Source organism: Pristis pectinata, chromosome 21 (genome assembly GCF_009764475.1).
Source record: "Pristis pectinata isolate sPriPec2 chromosome 21, sPriPec2.1.pri, whole genome shotgun sequence".
NCBI lineage: Eukaryota > Metazoa > Chordata > Chondrichthyes > Rhinopristiformes > Pristidae > Pristis > Pristis pectinata.
In genome coordinates this window covers 36209349-36232131 of record NC_067425.1, presented here as the reverse complement: position 1 = coordinate 36232131, position 22783 = coordinate 36209349, and the positions used below count along the sequence as shown (strand labels likewise).

At 43.3% G+C, this 22783-nt stretch overlaps 1 protein-coding gene across 4 annotated transcripts in view; it reads left to right on the top strand.

Moving 5' to 3' along the window:
- The first annotated feature begins 10958 nt into the window (after positions 1 to 10958).
- rabep1 (rabaptin, RAB GTPase binding effector protein 1) overlaps positions 10959 to 22783 on the top strand; it is a 98197-nt gene continuing 86372 nt past the window's right edge. For 3 of the 4 annotated variants that reach the window (XM_052035367.1, XM_052035366.1, XM_052035364.1), the window contains exon 1: positions 10996 to 11144. In XM_052035367.1, the coding sequence (XP_051891327.1) occupies positions 11099 to 11144 (46 nt within the window). In that variant the 5' untranslated portion in view covers positions 10996 to 11098. Of the gene's footprint in view, positions 11145 to 22783 lie in introns of all 4 variants that reach the window. The other variant, XM_052035365.1, reaches the window with a different exon arrangement.

Sequence of the window (22783 nt, the reverse complement as noted above, 5' to 3'; positions counted from 1 at the left end):
TCTTGAAGGTTCACAAACCTAGTTCCCGTAAGCATGCTAGATTTAAATCCCTGTTAGTGCCATCCAATCTTAACCACTCGCTCAATAAAATAATCTTCCTTCATGTCATTTTATGTGCCCTAGTTCTTGGCCACTCTGCTAATGGGATCAGTGCTTAGAAACTCAAAGTTTAGTCTGTACCCTTCATGGCTCTATGCATCTCTTTCTGTCTCCTTGCAGCTTCCTCTGTTCCCACAAAGAACCTCAACTTCTCTCGTCTGTCCGTGTAAGTTCCTCATCCCTGGCATCATTTGAGCAAATATCTTCTGAACCCACTGCAAGGCTTTCATATTGTTTTAAAGTATGGTCACAGCATTCCACTTGTGGGTGAACCATTGTTTTATAAAAGTTCATCATGACTCCCAAGTACCTCATGCCTCTACTTATAAAGCCCAGAATCAGACATGTGTTTTTAACCCATTTCCCAACTTGCTCCGACACTTTCAATGAATTGCGTACCTATACCCCCAGATCCCTCTGTTAGTGCATCCCTTTTAGAAATCCGCCTTTTGGTCTATACCTGCTTCTTCTCATTCCTGCTCAAAATGTAACACTGTACATTTCTCAACATTACATTTCATCATCTGCCCATTCCACCCGTGTCTTCATCTCCTTCAAATCTATTACTATCCTCCTCACAGTTCACTGCCCCTCCACAATTGTGCCCCACATACTCGAAATCAAACTATTCATAAATATTAAGAAATGCAGTGCACCTTGTGCCAATCCCTGGGAAACTTTACACTACATTTCACTCAGGTCTGAAAACAACCTTCCACTATTACTTTTATTTCCTGTTACTTAGCCAGTGTTTAATCTAATTGTATAACGGAACCCTCAGGACCACCTCTTGCACTACCATGGACTTGTTTCTGATTGTATTTTTCTTTGTGCTGATGCCCTGATTTGCACTGTCTTGTTTAATTTATGTATAATTTAAGTTCTGTGTGTTACCTGAAGCTACGTGCCTGTGATGCTGCTGCAAGCAAATTTTTCATTGTACCTGTACCTCACTGACAATAAACTCGACATGACTGCGCTGGCCCCTTTTTTCCCCATGAGCTCTAATCCTGATGACAAGTTGACCATGCAGCACTCTTTGGTGGTCCATATATATCAAATCAACCATATTTTCCATATTGATCTTTCTGTTCCTTCATCAAAAAAACTATGACTATTTAGACTATTTAATAAACTCTGATGATTAAGTTCAAGACCTGATATACAATTCAAACTTTGATTTCCCTTTTAAAATATGTTAAGGCTTTAAAACTCTAATATACACCCCAACTTTACAAGGTGCCATATGAGGGATTATTAAACAAAATTAGTATGCACGGTATTGGGGGTTATATGCCGGTATGGACTGAGGATTGGTTAATCGTTAACAGAGCAAAGAAAAGTTCATTTTTGGGTTGGGAAGCTATGGCTAGCAGGGTGAACTAGGCATTGATGCTGTGGCTCTAGCAGTTCACAGACCATATCAGTGATGTGTACAAGGGGATTGTGTGTAAAATATCCACATTTGCTGAAGAGAATATAATGCTAGGTAGCAGCTTAGGCTTTTAGGAGAATACCAAAACTTCAGGGACACATAGGTTGGCTAAATCAGTGGCAAGGGCATGGCAGATAGAATATGATTTGGAAAAATGTGAAATCATTCAATCTGGTAGAAAATATTAAAACAAAAATGTTTTAAATGGTAATGGATTGTGTGTTGTTGAACAGAGGGACCTTGGTGTTATTGCACACACATCACTGAAAGCTAACATGCCAAATGGCTTGTTCCTTCTAATTCTTATATTCTTAACCCTGATGTACCATTGCTTTAATATACTAGTAAACCTTTCATATGTCTTTGGATGCTGTAGTGGAATTCTAAACTTTAATTTTCCATTCAACCTCTACTGAAATATTCAAACTCTGCTGTATTATTCAATAGTGATTATAGTATTCAAACTCAACTAAAACATTAACTGTCTCTAATATATCAAACACAAGCCCTCATGTACCATTCAACCTCAGTTGTGTCAATCAAATACCACCACTAAAGCACCAAACTATAAATCAAATGCTAATAGATGATTACAGTTTTAATTTTATTATTCAGCCTGTGTAGGACCCATCTTTCTCTCAAATCTAAAGTTTGATTTTGCAACTTGGAACAAAAGACAGAAGAGTAGGAGCTTTAATGTTATATCTTTATTGAGATTACGTGTTACGTATTCTACAGGTACTATCAATGCTCTTACCAACGATATTAATCACTGTTCTATTCTCAAATCACTTACGCCAGTATTAAATCACAATTCCCAACAGCTGATAGCAGCTGTGTATGAGTGTCAGTCTGGGCTGAACATTTTTTTTTGTGTGGTTTTCTTATTAGATGGATTCCCTCTGACTATAGCTCCTGATCTTTTCCTTATTGTCCATAGAACGGGAGTGCAATCAGCTACTTGATTGGCTCTCAAGGCCCCATTCATCCAGTACATTGATTTAAAGATGGACCATTCATGCCTTTTGTTTTCGTTGACATTTCATCACTTCTCCTCCATCTTATGACACCCTCAGATTCACAGGTGAAGCGCTGCCTCACCTGGAAGGACTGTCTGGGGCCCTGAATGGTGGTGAGGGAGGAGGTGTAGGGACAGGTGTAGCACTTTGTACGGTTGCAGGGATAAGTGCCGGGAGGGTGATCAGTGGGCAGGGACGAGTGGACAAGGGAGTCACGGAGAGAGTGATCCCTGAGGAAAGAGGGGGGTGGTGGGGGTGGGGGTGTGTGTGTGTGGGGGGGGGGGAAATTGGGGGGTGCCTTGTGGTGGGATCCCATTGGAGGTGGCGGAAGTTGTGGAGGAGGCATGTGGGGTAGTAGATGAGGACAGGATGCATTGCTCCTTAGGGATGTGGAGCCAGGGGCCTGGATCCTTTGGGAATAGGTTCCAAGCTAGGGTCCAGCCTCCTCTCCTTCTTCACCTTCCCTGGCAGGTTATTCCAACAATCTCGCACCCTCACCTCCTGCTCGGGATTTAGCTGGGTTGCTGGAGTTGTAAGGCAGCAGCTCGGGTGATTCCCACAGACTTGATTTAAAAACTTATCTACTTCATAAAGAGAGAATGAAGAGGACTGGCAGGGTAAATACTGAGAGAATACTGCAGATATTTAAAACTAGGGGATATTGTTTAAGAATTAGAAGTCACCAGGGAGTCAAGAGGAACAGGGGGAGAGCAGGAACGTATGCCAAGAGGAACGGGGAGAGAGCAGGAATGTGTGCCAAGGTCAATAATGGGTCGGTCATGGTCTTCCTGCATGACAAGGGCGGCTTGAGAAGCCAACTCCTCCGCTATCTTATCATCGCTCAGTGTCTCGCACAATCTCCCCCAACCAGTTTCTCACTCTCCTTCAGTCCATTGCTCACTCACTCCCTCTGTTGAGCCCATTTCTCACTCTCACCCTCGCAGTCTGCCTGTTTCTCGCTCTCTCTCACACTCGGCCACTGTCTCCCTCACTCCCCCCTCCATCGAGTCATCCAGTTACCCACCACAGAAACAACCCCTTGGCCCATCTGGTCCATGCCGATCAAGGTGCCGACCTGAGCCAGTCCCGCATGCCTGCGTTTTGGCCCATATCCCTCAGAACCTTTCCTGTCCATGTACCTGTCGAAAGGTCTTTTAAAGGTTGTAATTGTACCTGTCTCCACCAGCTCGTTCTATAAACCCTCCATTCTCCGTGAAAACGTGCCCCGAGGTCCCCTTTAAATCTTTCCTCTCTCACCTTAAATCTACGCCCTCCAAGTTAGACTCCCCTGCCCTGGGAAAGAGACTGTGACCATTCACCCTATCTATGCCCTTCATGGTTTTATAAACCTCTACAAGGTCACTGCTCAGCCTCCTTCACTCCTGGGAAAATAATCCCAACCTATCCAGTCTCTCCTTACATCTCAAGCCCTCCAGTCCCAGTAACATCCCTGTGAGTCTTTTGTGCACCATCTCTGATTTAATCAGTACAATAGCCAGAGCTGCACCAGGAGTGGTCTCGCCAATGACTTGTACAGCTGCAACATGATGTTCCAACTCCTGTACTCAGTGCCCTGACCGACGAAGGCCAGCGTGCCAAATGCCTTTTTCACCGTCCTGTCTACCTGTGTTGCCCCTTTCAGGGAATTATGTACCTGTGCTCTCAGTCTCTCTGTTCTACAGCACTCTCCAGTGCCCTGCCATTTATGTGTACATCCTGCCCTGGTTTAACTTACCAAAATGCAACACTTTGCCCTTCTGTGAGTTAAATGCCATCTGCCATTCCAAAGAACACAGGACAGGCCCTCCAGCCCACAATGTTGTGCTGAACTAATTAAACCAATGACTAAACCAATTAATCTAATTAAACCAATTAATCTAATCCCTCTTCCTTTCACATTGACCGCATCCCTCCCTTCTCTGTGTATTCATGAGTCTATCTGAGAGTCTCTTAAACACTCCTATGCTATCTGCCACCACCACCCCTGGCAACGCATTCCAGGCACCCACCACTCTCTGTGTAAAAAAAAACTTGTACTTGTCCCCTCTCACCTTAAATACATGCCCTCTAGTACTAGACATTTCAATCCTGGGAAAAAGATACTGGCTGTCTACTCTATCTGTGCCTCATACAATTTTATAAAATCGCCCCTCAGCCTCCGCTGCTCCAGAGAAAACTGCCCCAGCTTGTCCAACCTCTCCTCACAGCACATCCTCTAAACCAGGCAGCATCCTGGTAAACCTCTTCTGCATTCTTTCCAAAGCTTCCACATCCTTCCCTTAATGAGGCAACCAGAACTGAACACAATACTCTAAATGTGGCCTAACCAGAGTTTTATAAAGCTGTAACATAAATTCCTGGCTCTTGAATTCAGTGCCTTGGCTAATGAAGGCAAACATGTCAACCGCCTTCTTTACCACCCTATCAACCTGTGTGGCACTTTTAGGAAGCCATGGACCTGGACCCCATGACCCCTGTTCATCAACGCTGTTAAGGATCCTGACATTAACTGTGTACTCTCCCTTTATGTTTGATCTCCCAAAGTGCAGCACCTCACACTTGCCCGGATTAAACTCCATCTGTAATTTATCTGCCCATATCTACAACTTATCTACATCCCGCTGTATCCTTTGGCAAACTTCTATGAAATCCAGAATGTTACCAATCTTTGTGTTATCTGCAAACTTACTTATCCTACCACATTTTCATCCAAACCATTTGTATATATGACAAACAGAGGTCCCAGTACAGATCCCAGCAGAACACGACTGGTCACAGACCTCCAACCAGAACAAGACCCACTTACCTCTATCCTCTCTCTTCTTTGGGCAAGCCAATTTTGGATCCAATCAGCCAAGTCACCATGGATCCCATTAATCCTAATTTTCTGGATGAGCCTACCATGCGGGACCTTGTCGAATGCCTCACTAAAATCCATGTAGACAACACCCACAGCTCTACTTTCGTCAATCATCTTTGTCACCTCCTTGAAAAACTCAATCACATTAGTCAGACGTGACCTGCCCCGCACAAAGCCATGCTGACTGTCCCTAATTAGACTATGCTTCTCCAAATGCCCATGAATCCTATCCCAAAGAATCCTCTCCATCAGCTTCCCTACCACTGACATGAGACTCACCGGTCTATGATTTCAAGGATTATCCCTACTTCCCTTCTTGAACAAAGGAACAACATTAACTACCCACCCGTCCTCCAACACCACACCTGTGTCTGGCAAAGGTACAAAGATCTTGGTCCAGGCCCCAGGAACCTCATCTCTCGCCTCTGTCAATAACCTGGGGTATACCCCATCAGGCCCTGGAGACTTATCCACCTTAATGGTTTTCGGGAGACCCAACACCACCTCTTTCCTAATCTCAAGGTGCCCCAGCATCTTAGCATGCTTCACTCTGATCTCACTGTCCTCTACCTCCTTCTCCTCGGTAAATACCAATGTAAAGTACTCACTTAGGATGTTGCCCACATCCTCCGCCTCTAAGCACAAATTCCCCCCTTTATCCTTGACTGGTCCTATGTGTAGAATGCCTTGGGATTCTCTTTAATCCTACTTGGCAAGACTTTTCATGACCCCTTCTAACTCTCCAAAGTTGCTTCTTGAGTTCCCTTCCGGCTCCTTTATAGTCCTCAATCACCCTGTTCAATTCCAGCTTCCTAAGCCTTACACATGTTTCCTTCTTCTTAACTAAATTAACTACCTCTCTCATCATCCAAGGTTCCCATCCTTGTCCTTCCCATTACTGGAACAAACCGGTCCTGAACTCTGTGCAGCTGGTCTTTAAGCAACCTCCACATGTCAGATGTGGACTGGCCTGAAAACAACTCTTCCCAATTAACTCTCCCTAGCTCTTGCCTGATGTCCTCGTAATTTGCCCTTCCCCAATTTAATACTTTCCTGCAAGGTCCATTCTTATCCTTATTCATAGCTATGTTAAAGCTTCAGGAGTTGTGATCACTGTTTTCCAAGTGTTTACCCACTGAAAGGTCAGTCACCTGGCCAGGCTCATTTCCCAGTACAAGATCCAGTATAGCCTCCCCTCCACTTGGACTATCCACATACTGGTTCAAGAAACCCTCTTGGACACACCTAACGAATTCTGCCCCATCTAAAGCTTTTGCACTAAGGAGTCCCCAGTCTATGTTGGGGAAGTTGAAGCCACCCAAAATGATAACCCTGTAGTTTTTGCTCCTTTCCATAATCTGCCTGCACACCTGCTCCTCAGTGTCCCTATGGCTATTTGGGGGTCTATAGTTTAAACCCAGAGTGATGGCACCCTTCTTATTTTTGAGTTCTATGCATATAGACTCAGTCAACGAGCACTCCATTTCTTCCCCTCTGAGTGCAGCTGTGATGTTGTCCCTGACTAGTAATGCAAAACCTCCCCCTCTTTTACCTCCCTCCCTATCTCTTCCAAAACATCGAAACCCTGGAACATTACACAGCCAGTCCTGTCCCTCTTTCAACCAGGTCTCTAATTTCCACAACATCATAGCTCCATGCACCGATCCATGCTCTACGTTCATTGCCCTTGCTCTTGATACTCCTTTGCCCACTTTCCCAGTTCATTTGGATCCTGTTTTAATCTTCGGTAACCTTCTTCACTTTCCACTGTACCATCAATTTTGGTTTTATCCACAAGTTCACTAACCATGCCAACTACAATCTCATCCAAATCATTAATATAGATGATGGACAATAGTGGACTCACCACCTCTGACTCTGTCTCACAAGCCAATTTTGTGTCCTATTACAGATGCACCACAGAAAACATCCTATCCAGATACATCACAGCTCGGTACAGCAAACGTTCTGCCCATGACCGCAAGAAATTTCAGAGTTATGAACGCAGCCCAGTCCATCAGGTAAACCAGCCTCCCCTCCATTGACTCCGTCTACACTTCCTGCTGCCTCGGGAAAGCACCCAACATAATGAAGGACCTGCCCCACCCTGGCAATTTTTTCTTCTCCCCTCTGTCGTTGGGAAGAAGATACAACAGCTTGAGAGCATGAACCACCAGAATCAAAGACAGCTTCTATCCTGCTATTATCAGACTCTTGAATGGATCTCTCATACCTAAAAGATGAACTCTTGATCTCCCAATCTACCTCATCTTGGACCTTGCACTTTTATTTGTCCACCTGCACTGCACTTTCCCTGTAACTGCAACATTATATTCTGCATTCTGTTTTTGTTTCTACTACCTCAATGTACTTATGTATGGTATAATCCATCTGGATGGCATGCAAACAAAGCTTTTCACTGTATCTGTAACCAATACTAAGAGGCTAGCTCACCGTGAATCCCACGTAATCTAACCCTCCGGACGAGCCCGTCGTGTACCTTGCCAATGTCCACTGCCTTGCCCTCAGCAATCCTCTTGGTCCTCTTCAAAAAATTCAATCAAACTCATGAGACATGATTTCCCACGCACAAAGCCATACTGACTATCCGTAATCAGTCCTTGCCTTTCCAAATGCAGGTAGATCCTGTCTCTCAGAATCCACAACAGTAACGTTCCCACCACTGTTCTCACCAGCCTGTAGCTCCCTGCCTTGTCCTCGCAGCCCTTCTTAAATAAAGGCACAACATTTGCCACCCTCCAGTCTTCTGGTACCTCACCCATGGCTATCGATGATATAAATATCTCTGCCAGGTCCTCAGCAATTTCTTCCCTGGCTTTCCACAATGTCCTAGGATACACATGGTTTGGCCCTGGGGATTTATCCACCTTTAAGTGCCTTAAGATCACCAGCACTTCTCTTTTGTAATGTGGACATGTTCTCCTCCCTGAATTCCCCAGATTCCGTGACAGTCTCCACAGTAAATACAGATGAGAAATACTCATTTAAGACCTCGCTTGCCTCCATAGATGACGACACTGATCCGTAAGGGGCCCTATTGTCTCCACATTGATTCTATTTTACCTTATCTGCCAAAGCTATCTTTTGTCCTCGTTTTACATTCTTGATTTCCCTCTTAAGTGTACTCCTATATCCCTTATACTCTTCAAGGAATTCACCTGATCCCAGCTGCCTCAATATCCCTCGTGAACCAGGTTCCCTAATCCTGCCAGCCTTGCCCTTCACTCTAACAGGAACATGTTGGCCCTGAACTCTCCCTACCTCACTTTAAAAAGTCTCCCACTTGTCTCCCTTTACCTGCAAACAGCCTCTCCCAATCAACCTTGGCGAGTTCCTGTCTAACACCATCAAAATCAGCCTTGCTGCAATTGAGGACTTTAACCTATGGACCAGTCCCATCTCTTTCCATAACTATTTAAAATCTTACAGAATTATGCTCATTGATCCCGAAGTGCTGCCCCACTGACACTTCACCCACTTGCCCCACCTCATTACCCAACAGGAGGTCCAGTGTTGCCCTCCCTCTAGTAGAGCCATCTACATATTGCATGGGAAAACTTTCCTGGACACACTTAACAAATTCCAACTCATCCAAACCCTCAGCACAATGGCAGTCCCAGTCAATATAAGGGAAGTTAATATCACCTACTATGACACCCCTATTGTTACAGCTATCTGTGATCTCCCTACGTATTTGCTCCTACAATTCCCACTGACTATTGGGGTGGGGGATTGATAGTCCAATCCCGTCAAGGTGATCCCTTCTTATTTCTAAGTTCTACCCATACAGCCTCACTGGAATATCCTCTGCTGTGATGTTCTACCGAAACAAAAAAATGGAACTCCCCTTCTCTCTTACCCCTCCCCCCCCACTTCTACTTGTCTCACCTTTGATCTCTCTCCATCGGCCAATTTCTCACCCTCACTGTCTCTCAACTGGCCAGTTTCTCTGTCACACAGCCCATTTGTCACTCTCTTTCACTCACTCACTCTCTCTTTGGTATTGGTTTATTATTGTCACTTGTACTGAGGTACAGTGAAAAACTTATCTTGCATACCGATCGTACAGGTCTATTCATTACACGCTGCAGTTACATTGAGTCAGTACAGAGTGCATTGCGGTAGTGCAGGTAAAACCAATAACAGTACAGAGTAAAGTGTCACAGTTACAGAGAAAGTGCAGTGCAATAAGGTGCAAGGTCACAACAAGGTGATCGTGAGGTCAGAGTTCATCTCATCATATAAGGGAACTGTTTAATAGTCTTATCACAGTGGGGTAGAAGTTGCCTTGAGCCTGGTGGTACGTGCCCTCAGGCTCCTGTATCTTTTATCCGATGGAAGAGGAGAGAGAATGACCCGGGTGGATGGGGTCTTCAATTATGCTGGCTGCTTCAGCAAGACAGCGAGAGGTAAAGACAGAGTCCAAGGAGGGGAGGCTGGTTTCTGTGACGCTCTGGGCTGTGTCCACAACTCTCTGCAGTTTCTCGCGGTCCTGGGCAGAGCAGTTGCCGTACCAAGCCATGATACATCCAGATAGGATGCTTTCTATGGTGCATCGGTAAAAGTTGCTGAGAGTCAAAGGGGACATACCGAATTTCTTTAGCCTCCTGAGGAAGTAGAGGCACTGGTGAGCTCATCTACCTGATTTGATCAGGACAGGCTTTCACTCACTCACACTCCCTTTCACTTAATTGGCCAGTTTCTCACACACCCTCACATTCTCAGCCACCCTCTCCGGGTCACAGGACCACCCCCTGGGTCAAAGAACCAAACCCCCCCTGGGTCAAGGGACCACCACCTGGGTCATGGGACCACTCCTGGGTCACAGGACCACTCCCTGGGTCAAGGGACCACCACCTGGGTCACAGGACCACTCCCTGGGTCAAGGGACCACCACCTGGGTCATGGGACCACTCCCTGGGTCACAGGACCACTCCCTGGGTCAAGGAACCAAACTCCCCCTGGCTCAAGGGACCACCACCTGGGTCATAGGACCACTCCTGGGTCACAGGACCACTCCCCGGGTCAAGGAACCAAACTCCCCCGGGTCAAGGGACCACCACCTGGGTCATGGGACCACTCCTGGGTCACAGGACCACTCCCCGGGTCAAGGAACCAAACTCCCCCTGGCTCAAGGGACCACCACCTGGGTCATGGGACCACTCCCCGGGTCAAGGAACCAAACACCACCCCCCCCCCCGGCTCAAGGGACCACCACCTGGGTCAAGGAACCAAACCCCCCCTAGGTCAAGGGACCACCACCTGGGTCATGGGACCACTCCTGGGTCACAGGACCACCCCCTGGGTCAAGGAACCAAACCCCCCCCCGGGTCAAGGGACCACCACCTGGGTCACAGGACCACCCCCTGGGTCAAGGAACCAGGACCACCCCCCGGGTCAAGGAACCAAATCCCCCCTGGGTCAAGGGACCACCACCTGGGTCACGGGACCACTCCTGGGTCACAGGACCACCCCTGGGTCACATGACCACCCCCTTGGTCACGGGACCACCACCCCGTCTCCTGCGACGCAGTTACGGAGCTCCGCGCATGCGCGGCGGCCCCGCTCTCCCCAGCAATATGGCCGCCGGGCTTCCGTGGGTGAAAAGTCTGAGTCAGCCTCGTCTGCCCGCCGCCCCCTGACAGCGCCCCGCCGCCCCGCACCATGGCCGAGCCGGCCACCGACTCCCCCCCGCCGCAGCAGCAGGACGGTGAGTAGGCGGTCCCCACAGCGCGCGTGTGAGGGGGGCGGGCCCGCCGCCCGGGCCTGGCGCAGCCGGTGCCCCGCCGCCGCCGCCCGGGCCTGCCAAGGCGGGGATGCCCCGGCCCGGGTTTACAGGGCAGCGGGCGGAGCAGCGGAGCCCGGTCCCCGCTTGGGCCGGGCCGGGCCGCCGCACTGACATGTCGCCGCCGCCTGCCCTGTGTGGCGACCAGAGCTGGAGTGTGGCAGCTGGCTGCGCTGCCCAGCGTCACCCTCCTCGTCTGCACAGCGACCTGTGGGGATGTGGCGCAACGAGGTCGCCGACACGTATTCCCTGGACGTATTGTAGGGACCCAGGGAGCGAGTACCCTTTTATCCCGACCGCGTTTAAAGCCCGTTGCTATCAGCATTACCCTGCCGCTGTAACCCTGCGGGCTATAGATGCGATAGAAGGAAAACATGTTGGAAGAAAAAGTGACCAGTGTTTCAAATTGCTTTAATTTGCACGTACATAGTAGAAAGAGTCTAATCTGGTAGAAAACCTAATGAGTGTTAATGTGGATTATCGTGCGCTGTGTGCTAACACACACAACACAAGGAATTCGGCAAGTGTCTTTCTACCTTTTGTGAGACTTTGTGACCAAGGTTATTTTGTGCATATTGTCTCCACTGTACTCTACCATCTATGCATTGATCCATGAATGCTTAATGTACTGATTTTGTACAAAGATGGCAACACCTGTGCCACTTCATTTAAAGTAGTATATTTCTTAAACACTGTTTTGAATTTTGGGTGCAAACCACTGAAGCATGGGGTAGTCACCCCAGATTGCTTGCTGACCTTTGTATCATTTGATGCTAGGGTATCTTGTGTATATTTGCTGACCTGGTTTTTGAACAAATTGATTAGATTGTGTATCTTTTTCCTTTTGATATGAGTGGTTATGGAATAATGGAATTATTGACTAAAGCAGAGATCGTAAAACAAGCAGTTTAGGTGATTACTCAAAGACGAATGAAGAGATGTTGAGGTGGAGCCATTCAGACTTGTCGTTATGCACGCAGTAAACTCTGAGTTGAGTGTCCTGCTTCAGTTTCATAATTTGTCTCTAATCAACAATGTTTAATCAAGAATTCCTATCATGTTTTGTCCTGGTTTTCTCTCATCTTGAGGATAGTGTACTGTTAAGGAGTCCATAAATGTCAGTTGTAATTGCAGTCCTGAGTTTTTGAAACAAAAGTCTTTCCCATCTTCCTCTTTTGCAAATTAACATTAAAATATTCACAAAAAGCCGGTCTCTTTTTCGTTTTGGTAAATCATGACTGTTTTATCTTGCTACAAATAGGGAAGTGGCATAAAATGTAGTTAATATGAAAGCAAGTGTTTAAAATCCTGTCAGAGAAGTACTTCTCATTGCCACATTATCACCACTGAAAATGACTGCAGCATGTCCATAACAATTAACAATAATGACCTGGAAGCAGCTGGTCTCTGGGCCTATGTTCAAATAGAAACTGTTTTAAGTAAAAGAAAAATCTTGCATTTGTATGTTGCATTTTACAATCTCAGGCCATTACAAAATGTTTAACAGACATTAATGTACTGTATCTAGACAATACTATTTAAATATAGGACACGTGGCAACCAATTTGTGTATAGGAAAATACCATAGATAAGTTGTATTTATATAAGACCTTAATGTTGTAAAACATCCAAAGTCATTTTAAAGAAATTCATAAAAAATTGATACTGAACTATATGAAATATTGGGACAGATGACCAAATATTTTCAAAAATATTCAAATAAGGGAAGGGGCGCAGGGAGGGAATTTGGTAAATAAGGCTTAGGAGCTGACGGCAAAGCTGGACTGGCGAGAGGTACTTGCCAATCTTGAACTTGTCAGCTAAGGCTACAGAGAGGTGGAAGAATTTAAGGATGTTAAGATCGAAGCATTGCTGGGCAGAGTCTAGACTTTTGGCTAAATTTGTGTTTATGGGTGGTGTAGGATGGGAAGCAGTACGGGAGGTGTGGAATGAAGTTTTCAGAAGCAGAAACATGGGCAACAGTAAACATACTGGAAATGGAAAGTCTTGGTGAGGGAACAGACTTGTGGTCAGAAATTGAAGAGAGCAAACAAGTTGGGTGCCATGTTCTATCTGAAAGGAGGTACTTCTAGTGCAGCTCTACTTCTATTCTGGATTGAGGTTATGGTAAGGATTAAATGCTTTTTTTTTCTGAGTGGGAATTCAGTTGCAGAATTCAGAAGCTTGAATACAATTGACTTGGCAAGGCTGGCGCAGTTCAGATGGCTTTTTCTGCTGTATTTTGGTAGGGTTTGGGTAAATGACCTACTACAGTGGGTCAGAGCTCCAAGGAGAGATTTAATATCAGTTTTGACAATTATGATTGGTTTGGATAAATCAAATGAGAGAGAAAATTCTTTCCTGTGGAAGAATTGGGACACAGAGATCACAGACTGAAGGTAAGTAGTGGAAGAACTGGGAATAAGGAGCAAGTTCATTTGTTATATCAGGATTATGGAGCCTGAGCACAGAGGAAACAGGTCAATAGTAACATTGAAAAGGGAATTTAATAAGCTTATGAACATTATTAGGGCTGTTGGATTGGTCTAACGAAGCCAAAAGTGTACAGTTCTTTAAATGAACCAAATGTCAGTAACATCTTTAATATGAAAAATATTCCATGTGTGGATCTGTACCAACTTTTCCAAAGTTAATTCCTGAAATTGCATTGTAACATTAATTCAAGTGGCTGCAGGAGTACGGTCACTGAATCGGGATATAACATAGTTTGTTTATTTAAGCAATTGTCTGTTAGAAATGCAATGGTGACAACAGGCCAGCTTTCCTCAGCTCTGTCTCCTTCACGTGAACATTTCTTTCCATGTGCCACACCATGGAAAATTGATCAATATGGGCTGAAACTGTCGTTCTGTGATCTGGCAACTCCTGTAGTCCATGTTTTGAATCTGTAGTACTGATCTGTACTAATTAACCTCTCAGTGCAACTGTTTTGATCATAGTCAACAGATATCAGCTGACAGTTTCTGACTTAGGGAAACTTTGGGTTACCGACAAGTCTCAGAGCCCTTGCGTAACCTGGGGAGTGTGTATACTTAGAACAGTTCTCCTGCTTGGAGGAAGATGATCAGGGTGGGGAGCTTCTGTGGTCAGGATTTCCTGTGGTCCAGTACCAGTTAGGTTCTAGGGGTGCTGGACTAGAGAGTTTCAACCTGTATACTACAATAGTATATTGTAAACATCTCTTATGCCTAATATGCTAAATTCTTTATTTGTTTGAAAGAAAATTCCTAATGTCACAAGACAATACAGAGCAAGATTGGTGAAAGTAAATGTTCCTTCTGTTCCATGCTGTACTGTGGCAGACAGGATGGGTACCTGCACCTAGACTAAAAACAATACTGAGGTAAACCATAAACCCAAGATGACCTAGAATGTTTAATAATAAATGCATTTAATCTCTGTCATTATACATGCTCTGCTAGATCTTAGATTCTCTGGTCTGTTTCTGGAATTAACTGTGGAAAAGCTTCATAAATTGTGGTAATTCAACAGTTCAAACTGAATTGTTGTACTGCATGTGATAGATGTATTTGTTTCACAAAGCTGTGGTCCATTGCTGCTGTGTGCTGTGATCAGTCTGGTCCAAATGAGCACATAAGTTAACCTGTCTTGTTAACTTAAGGTTATTTGATTGTCATATTCTGTACCATAGTACTACAGGGTGAACCTTTGGTGCCATACCTACCACAAAGCTAGATGGTGCAGACTTCAAAGCCTGCTTCAGATGGTCCTGGTGGTGATTGCAGTTTCATTTTGATATGTGAATGTCTTTACCCATTATCTCAGCAATTCTGTAAGCCTATAAACCCTCCTGCTGGTGTAACTGCACCTGGCTCGTATACTGATGTTCTGGGCCATGTTCACATCATATCCTGTTGGACTTGATCAGCCTGTGGTTCCTGAAGTTCCTCCAGCACTTGGCAATGTTCTGAGTCAGGGCCATGAAGATATGAAAGCACCAATTCAGTGTCATAACTTGTGCTTGAAAGTTTCACTTGGTAATTTCACTTGGCTGACATGGTTTAGTGGTTTGGGTCCAATGTTTCCTTAATTTTGCCTAATTATAGGTACCTATTCCAAGATTTAATGGAGTATTTTATTTAAGTACTGTTCTAATATTGTGCTGCATCATTAGTGAAGTCAGAAATCAAGAAAGCTCAGGGTCTAAGTCTCCTGTTGAAAACTTCAATGAAGCAGAAACTTCATTTGTCAAACATTTATGCTGTCAGTTCATCAATTTTGTTATAAACAGTAACAAAAGCACAAGAAAAAGGGAGTAGGAATAGGTCACCTGGCTTCACGCCTGCCTTTCCATTCATTTGGGCAGCACACTGCAGCTAGGAGAGCAACTGCCTCACAGCTCCAGTGACCCAGGTTCAATCCTGATCGTTGGTACTGTCTGTGTGGAATTGCATGTTCTTCCTCTGACCACGTGGGTATTCTCTGGTTGCTCCAGTTTCCTCCCACGTCCCAAAGCTGTGTGGCCTGGTAGGTTAATTGGCCACTGTAAATTGCCCCTAGTGCAGGTGAGTGTTAGAATTTGGAAGGGTGGAAGTGATGAGAATGTGGAGAGAATAAATTGGATCAGGGTAGGATTAGTCTAAAAACAAATGGATGCTTGAGAGTCAGCATGGACTCGGGCTGAAACATCACTCTATGATGGGACTCGATATGACAGCCGATCTGCCCCAGGGCTCAACTCCATTTCTGTGCCAGCTGCCATAACCTTTGATTCCCAGATTCTGAAAACTATCTACCTCCTCTTTAACTACCTCCAATAATCAAGCTTCCTGGAGAAGAAATTACTATGCACCTCAATTTTAAATTAGCATCTCCTTATCTTATAACTGACTCCCTTGATTGAGAGTCTCCCATTAGTGGAACCATCTTAACATTTACACTATCATGCCCCCTTGGGATTTAGTGTTTCAGTAAAATCACCTGACATTCTTCTAAATTCCAAAGGTTACAAATCCAACTTGAGCTGTCTGTGTTAGGGCAACCCTGCCATCCCAGGAATTAGCCATGTGAATCTTTGGACCATCTCCACTGTAACTATATCTTAAACAAGGGGACCAAAACTGTTCACAATACTCTGGGTGTGGCCTCTGCAACATCCTGTACAATTATAACAATATATCCCTATTTCCAAACTCCTTGTAGTAAAGGCCAATGTGTCATTTCACTTTATAACTACTTGCTTCATTTGCCTGCTAACTTTCAGTAATTCATACACAAGAACATCTAGAACATAAAAAAAACTACAGCACAATTCAGGCCCTTTTGGCCCACAAAGCTGTGCTGAACATGTCCCTACCCTAGAAATTACTAGGCTTACCCATAGCCCTCTATTACACTCAACTCCATGTACCTATCTAACACTCCCTTTGTACTCCACTCACTTGCAATCTCCCTCCCTTTCAATAGTAGTCTACCTTTAGACTGTGCACTTTTCCACATAAGCTTCATTTACCAAGTTTTGGTCCACTTTCTCAACGTATTAATGTCCATTTGCAGAGTACAAATATCCTCATTGTAACGTGCCCTCACACATATTGTTGTCGTTAGTAAAATTGGACAGATTATACCCCTCCTCCTCCAGGAAATTAGTATAAATAGTGAATAATTTGGGGCAAAGTACTGACCCTTGGGGTATCCCCTAGTTGCATCTATTCTGGTCTGAAAAAGACCTATTTATTCTGACCACCTTCTGTATGATAACCAGTCTTCAATCCATGCTAATACACTTCCCTCAATACTGTGAACTCTTATCGTGTGCATCAGCTTTTTTATGTGGCACGTTGATAAGTGCCTTCTAGGGATCTAAGTACACTACATTTACTGGTTCCTTTCTAGCAATTCTACTTAGTTCCTCAAAGAACTCTAGCAGATTTGTGAAAATCTGCTGTGTAAATGGGCTGAGGAATGGCAAATGGAGTTTAATTCCGATAAGTGCAAGGTGTTGTATTTTGGGAAGTCAAATCCAGGTAGGACTTTTACAGTGAATGGTTGAGCCCTGGGGAATGTTGTAACCAGAGGGACCTAAGGTACAGGCACATGGTTCACTGAAAATGAAGTTGCAGGTGGAGAGATTGGTGAAGAAGGCTTTTGGCACTCCGGCCTTCATCAGTCAGGGCACTGAGTTGGGAGGTCATGGTGCAGTTGTACAAGACGCTCTTGTGTTCAGTTTTGGTCGCCCTGCTATAGTAAAGATGTTATTAAACTGGAAAGAGTGTAGAAAAGATTTACAAGGATCCTGCCAGGACTTGAGGGACTGAGTTACAGTTGGACAGGCTAGGTCTTTATTCCTTAGATCGTAGGAAACTGAGAGGTGATCTTATAGAGGTATATGAAATCATGAGGGGCATAGATAGGGTGAATGCACTTGGTCTTTTTCCCCCAGAGTTGGGGAATCGAGAACAGAGCATAGGTTTCAGGTGAGAGGGGAAAGATTTAATAGGAACTTGAGGGGCAACTTTTTTTTAAAGACAAAGGGTGATATCTATGTGGAATCAGCTGCCAGAGGAAGTGGTTGAGGAAGGTACAATAACAACTTTTAAAAGACATTTGGGCAGGTATATGGATTAGAAAGACTTAGAAGGTTATGGGCCAGACCTTGACAAATGGGACTAGCTTGGATGGGCATCTTGGTTGGCATGGACCAGTTGGGCTGAAGGGCTGGTTTCCGTGCTGCATGACTCTGACTTTAAGACCATACTTGCTTGGTTTGATTACATTAAGCTTTTGTAAATAACTAGCTGTTTCTTCCTTGGTTACAGACTGCAGCATGTTCCCAACAACAGATGTAAAGCCAACCAGTTTACAGTTTCATGCTTTTTGTCTCTCTTGTTTCTTGAACAATATTTCTGGTTTAGTGATCTACTGGTACTCTCCTGGAACGTGGTGAATATCAGAAAAACTTAAACCAATGGCTCCATTACTTCTGCAGCCACATTTTTAAAAACCCTTATGTGTAAACCATCAGGCTCTGGCAACTTGTCTGCCTTTAGTCCCATTAGGTTTTTTCAGTACCTCATCCCTTATAGTGATTGTTACCAGTTTTCCCCTGCTACTTGAAAGTGGCCCATCTATTGTCTTTGGGATATTTGCAGTGTCCTCCACTGTGAAGACTGATGCAAAGTATTGGTTTAATGTATTTGTCATTTCCTTGTTTCCTGTTACTAGTTCACCAGTCTTGCACTCTAGGTGTCCCACACTAACCTCGACTACCTTTTATATATATCCATTGAAACTCTGATATTTTTCATTTTTCTCTCATCATTTATCTCTAACTTTATAGTCCCTTGCTGCTGGTTCCTGAATAATTCCAGTCCTCTGATCTACTTCTGCCTATGTCACTTTGCACACTTAATGCTTCAGATGCTTAGATACAGCATCTTAAATTCTAACTCTTGATGTTTTGCCGTGATATTATTTACCTCAGTGAAATGGGCCCTTCAGCTCACTACCCCCAAGTGTGTGCCAACTGTGAAGCAGTCAGTTATACCAATTCTATTTTTATTCTCCCCATGGTCCCAACAATCCAACCCTGCCCACCCTCACCCCACCCAGGTTCTACAACTCATCAAGATACTAGGAGCAATTTACAGAGGCCAATTAACTTGCCAACCCTAGAGTCTTTGGAACATGGGAGGAAACCAGAGCACCCTGAAGAAACCCACGTAGTCCATAGTCACAGGGAGAGCTTGCAAACTCCCACAGCACTGGAGGTCAGGATTGAATCCAGATTCCTGGAGCTGTAATTACTGGAGCAGCTCAACTAGCTATGCCACTGTACTGCCCTCGTAATGTTAAAATCTGTACCTTCCTGTCACCTTCTGCTCATCACTACTCAAATCAGTCAGTTTATATGACCTTCACGTTTCTCTTTATTTACAACCTCCCCTAATACTGAATGTACCACTCCTTTTTGCCTTCAGGTTGTTTTCCAATTTGCCAAGCCATTAGTTTAGTTGCAGACCACACCACAGAACTGCAATAACATTTTTAATGCTGTGATTATTTAGGTGCACTTCATTCTTAAATGCCTGTCTCCTTTTCTGAATTATAAAAGAATTATTGAGAATGATCATGGAAAGATGCTTGATATTATGGCTTCCTATGGCAGTGCTGTGATGGGGTTTCCCTACAGAACACAGTCCTGCGATTGTATTGTTAGTACGTTAGTGGGTGAAGCTTTCCAAAAAGCAGGGGTTAAGTTAAAATGCATATTGTTCTGGATCAGATTAATGTATTCTTACTTCATTGCAAATATTTTGCTACGCATTCATTCACTTCTATGATTTTTATTTTAATGCCAAGAATTAAATGATGTCCAGAAGCACCAAACAATTTAAAATGTTCACTCAGAACAGGCTTTAGCTGCTGTGAAAGCAGTTGCTGGAGTTTCCATTGTGCTTTACACCCTCATTTACCATGCAATACAAATACTGCTTTGTTCACTTTAATTCTCTATCTGACTCTCATTCTGACCTCTGTCTTTAGCCTCTTGCACTGTTCCGATGAAGCCCCAATGCAAGTTTGAAGAACAACACCTAACCTTCTGACTAAGCATATTACAGCCTCAGGATTCAACATTAAATTCCTTTTTAAGTGGCCTTTTTTTCATAACTGACCGGTTCTGATGAAGGCTCATGAACTTCTGACTTTAACTCCTTTCCCTCTCCACAGACACTGCCTGATCTACTGCGTATTCCCAGCATACTTTTTATTTCATTGTACTTCCCATAATTGACCATTGAATTATATTTGTAGTGTTGGTGTTCACTGTGTTGTATTGAGGAAAAGCTGCACACATTATTACGACAGTTCCTTATGTGTGCCATTATATCGCAGGACTAGGTTGTATTCCAAATTCCATTTTTTTTTTCATATTTCAACCAACACACCACATAGTGTATCTAGTCATTCATTATATTTGGCTGTGCAGTATGAGGTAAGTTGCTGTATATATTTGAAAGGCTTGGTTAAAGGGGTACATAAATGGAAGATTCTTCAAGGTTGCAAAGTTGTACTCATTTAGGGGTGGCAGTTGAGTATAGTCTAAATCAACAATATGGAAAACTGAGGAACGATACCAAGGGAAAACCTAGGCTACATAAGGTAATATTTTAACACGTACTGATTATTGAGGACTGGAAGTAAAGTTTCCTAATGTCTTTTCAAAAGAATGCCAAAGAAAGAGATGGAAATATAGTCTTCTGTTAAAGTTAATTTTCTCAAGTTAGACACTATTGGTTTTTGAGCAACAAGCAAGATGCTGGAGGAACTCAGCAGGTCAGGCAGCATCTATGGAGGGAAATGAACAGTCAGTGTTTCAGGTTGAGATACTTAATTTCCCTCAGTCCATTTCCCTCCATGGATGCTGCTTGACCCGCTGAGTTCCTCCAACATCTTGTTTGTTGCTCCAGATTTCAGCATCTGCAGTCTCTTGGCTCTACTGGTTCTTGTCAGTTTAGTGAAAAGGTATTTACTTTCTGTAGTTCAATATCTTTTCTCCATCAATCTGCATACAAAGTAGTCACACCAAAACTTTTCTGTTGAAGGAACCTGGCCATAAAATTGTGCATCATAACACTCAATCATTTTGAGATCTAAGATTCATATCTTTGCGTAAATATTGATAGAATATTATGCAGAATGGTTACGGGTGCCATTTTAGGAGCCAACTGGTAGTGTTTGAATTTTCAGGGTAAAGAAGTCTTGGTTTTAAGATGTATCTATAGTGTATTTTATTTTCATGTATTTACTCAGTCTGGCAATTGAGCCAACTTGATTCTGTATGTCCACATCTCTTCAAATTAAGCTTAGCATCTAAGTGGTTGTCCCTGCCTTTTTATAATCATGCACCTTTTGGAAAGTTCTTGTCTCAGTTGGCCATATAGCAGACTGATCTATTTTCACAGTTGCAATCAAGCCTAGACCTGGTTGGTACAGATTCACCTAAACAAAGAATTTGCATTTCTGTACCTCCAATTCAGTGCCAAGTTGCTTCATGGATTGTGATGTGTTTAGGAGATTTAGTCAGAAACCACCACAATCATTTTTCATTGTAGGGTCCAAATTTAATAAGGTGATAAATGATCAGAAGTTCAACTTTGAAATGTTAGAAAAAGGTAAATATTGCCTAGGAGTGAACATTTTTCTTGTCACATCAACAAAATTGTATTATTTGGAAGTTGATGCTTCTGACAATAAGACAGTCCCTCTGCTGTGCTAGAATATTAGCAGAGACTTTATGCTTGGGTCTCTGGATAGCACTTTAAGCATTTGAGTTTTTTTATCAGTTATCCTTGGGTGCACAAATTGAAGCTTTCATATGAATAGAGTGGTGTGTTTCAGAATTGATTATTTATTCCTCTTCACGATATTCTGCACAAGCAGGGCATCAAGTACTGTTGTCCATTCTGAACTAAACCTTCAGAATATAATGTTCAGGTAAAATCTCTGCTTAATTTAGCAAAGAGAATGCAGGGGATCAGAAGAATTTAAAACACAACTTCAAATACAGTTTAAAGTGTTTATTTTCAAATGTTTTATTAGATTTTAATTGTCATAATATAGTCCTCTCTTCCTATATGTAGTCAAAACTTGAAAGTAATTAAGTGAAAGATGAGAATTTGTATAATTTGATTTCATAGAGCCATTTTAGTTTGGCACAACAGGTTAACACATTATGCTGGACAGTCTGTTCTATGCTTTACTGTTCTATGTAAATATCATTTGGTGTTTATGATCACAGAAAAAAATCACTTGCTTTTGAATGTTAAATAGTCATAGCGAGTTATTATTCTCAATGTATTCTAGTGGGTTTATTGGAATAAAGCTTAAATTGGTAGGAAGGACTTGATAAAACTTAAAAAAAATCATTCAGGTGTGATTTTTTTTCAATGTTGCACAAACTTAGTTTTAATAATGCATTTTTAGCTAAGGTTTATCCAGAATTGAATGTTAGCTTTTGTTATTTCAATGCATTGTTTTTGAACTTAAGATTCTTAGAGTGATATTGTTTAGAGTCCAAGTGTTACTAATCTATCCTTTGTAACTTAAGGTTCTGATCTCATATGCCACTGAGGAATCTCTTCTGTGTCCTTTAATCTCCTTGACATTTTTTTTAAGTAAGGTGTGCAAAACTGGTTGTCACACTCCTGACTAATCAATGTTTTATAGAGGTGTAGCATAACCGTCTCTTATTATCAGCCTGCTGAAGAGAATACGTCTGAAATGTCACAGTGTGCCTTTTTGTTTTTGTAAGTGGTATCATTTAACCTGCCTTTCTGGCATTTTCTGTTTCTATTTAATATTTTTTCGTATTGGGTTTACCTTTTCATTTAATTACATCTTTGCTTTGCAAAACTTAAAATTCTAATGGTTGAATTTAAAACTTCATCTGTTGCTCTGACGTTTTCAAGGGTGGTAAATATAGGCCCATTAGCCTCTCATTCTCTGAACTATGTTGAACATGTACATTCTTCATCCCAAAATGCATTGTCATGCAGTACTTCATTTAACATCCTCTTGAA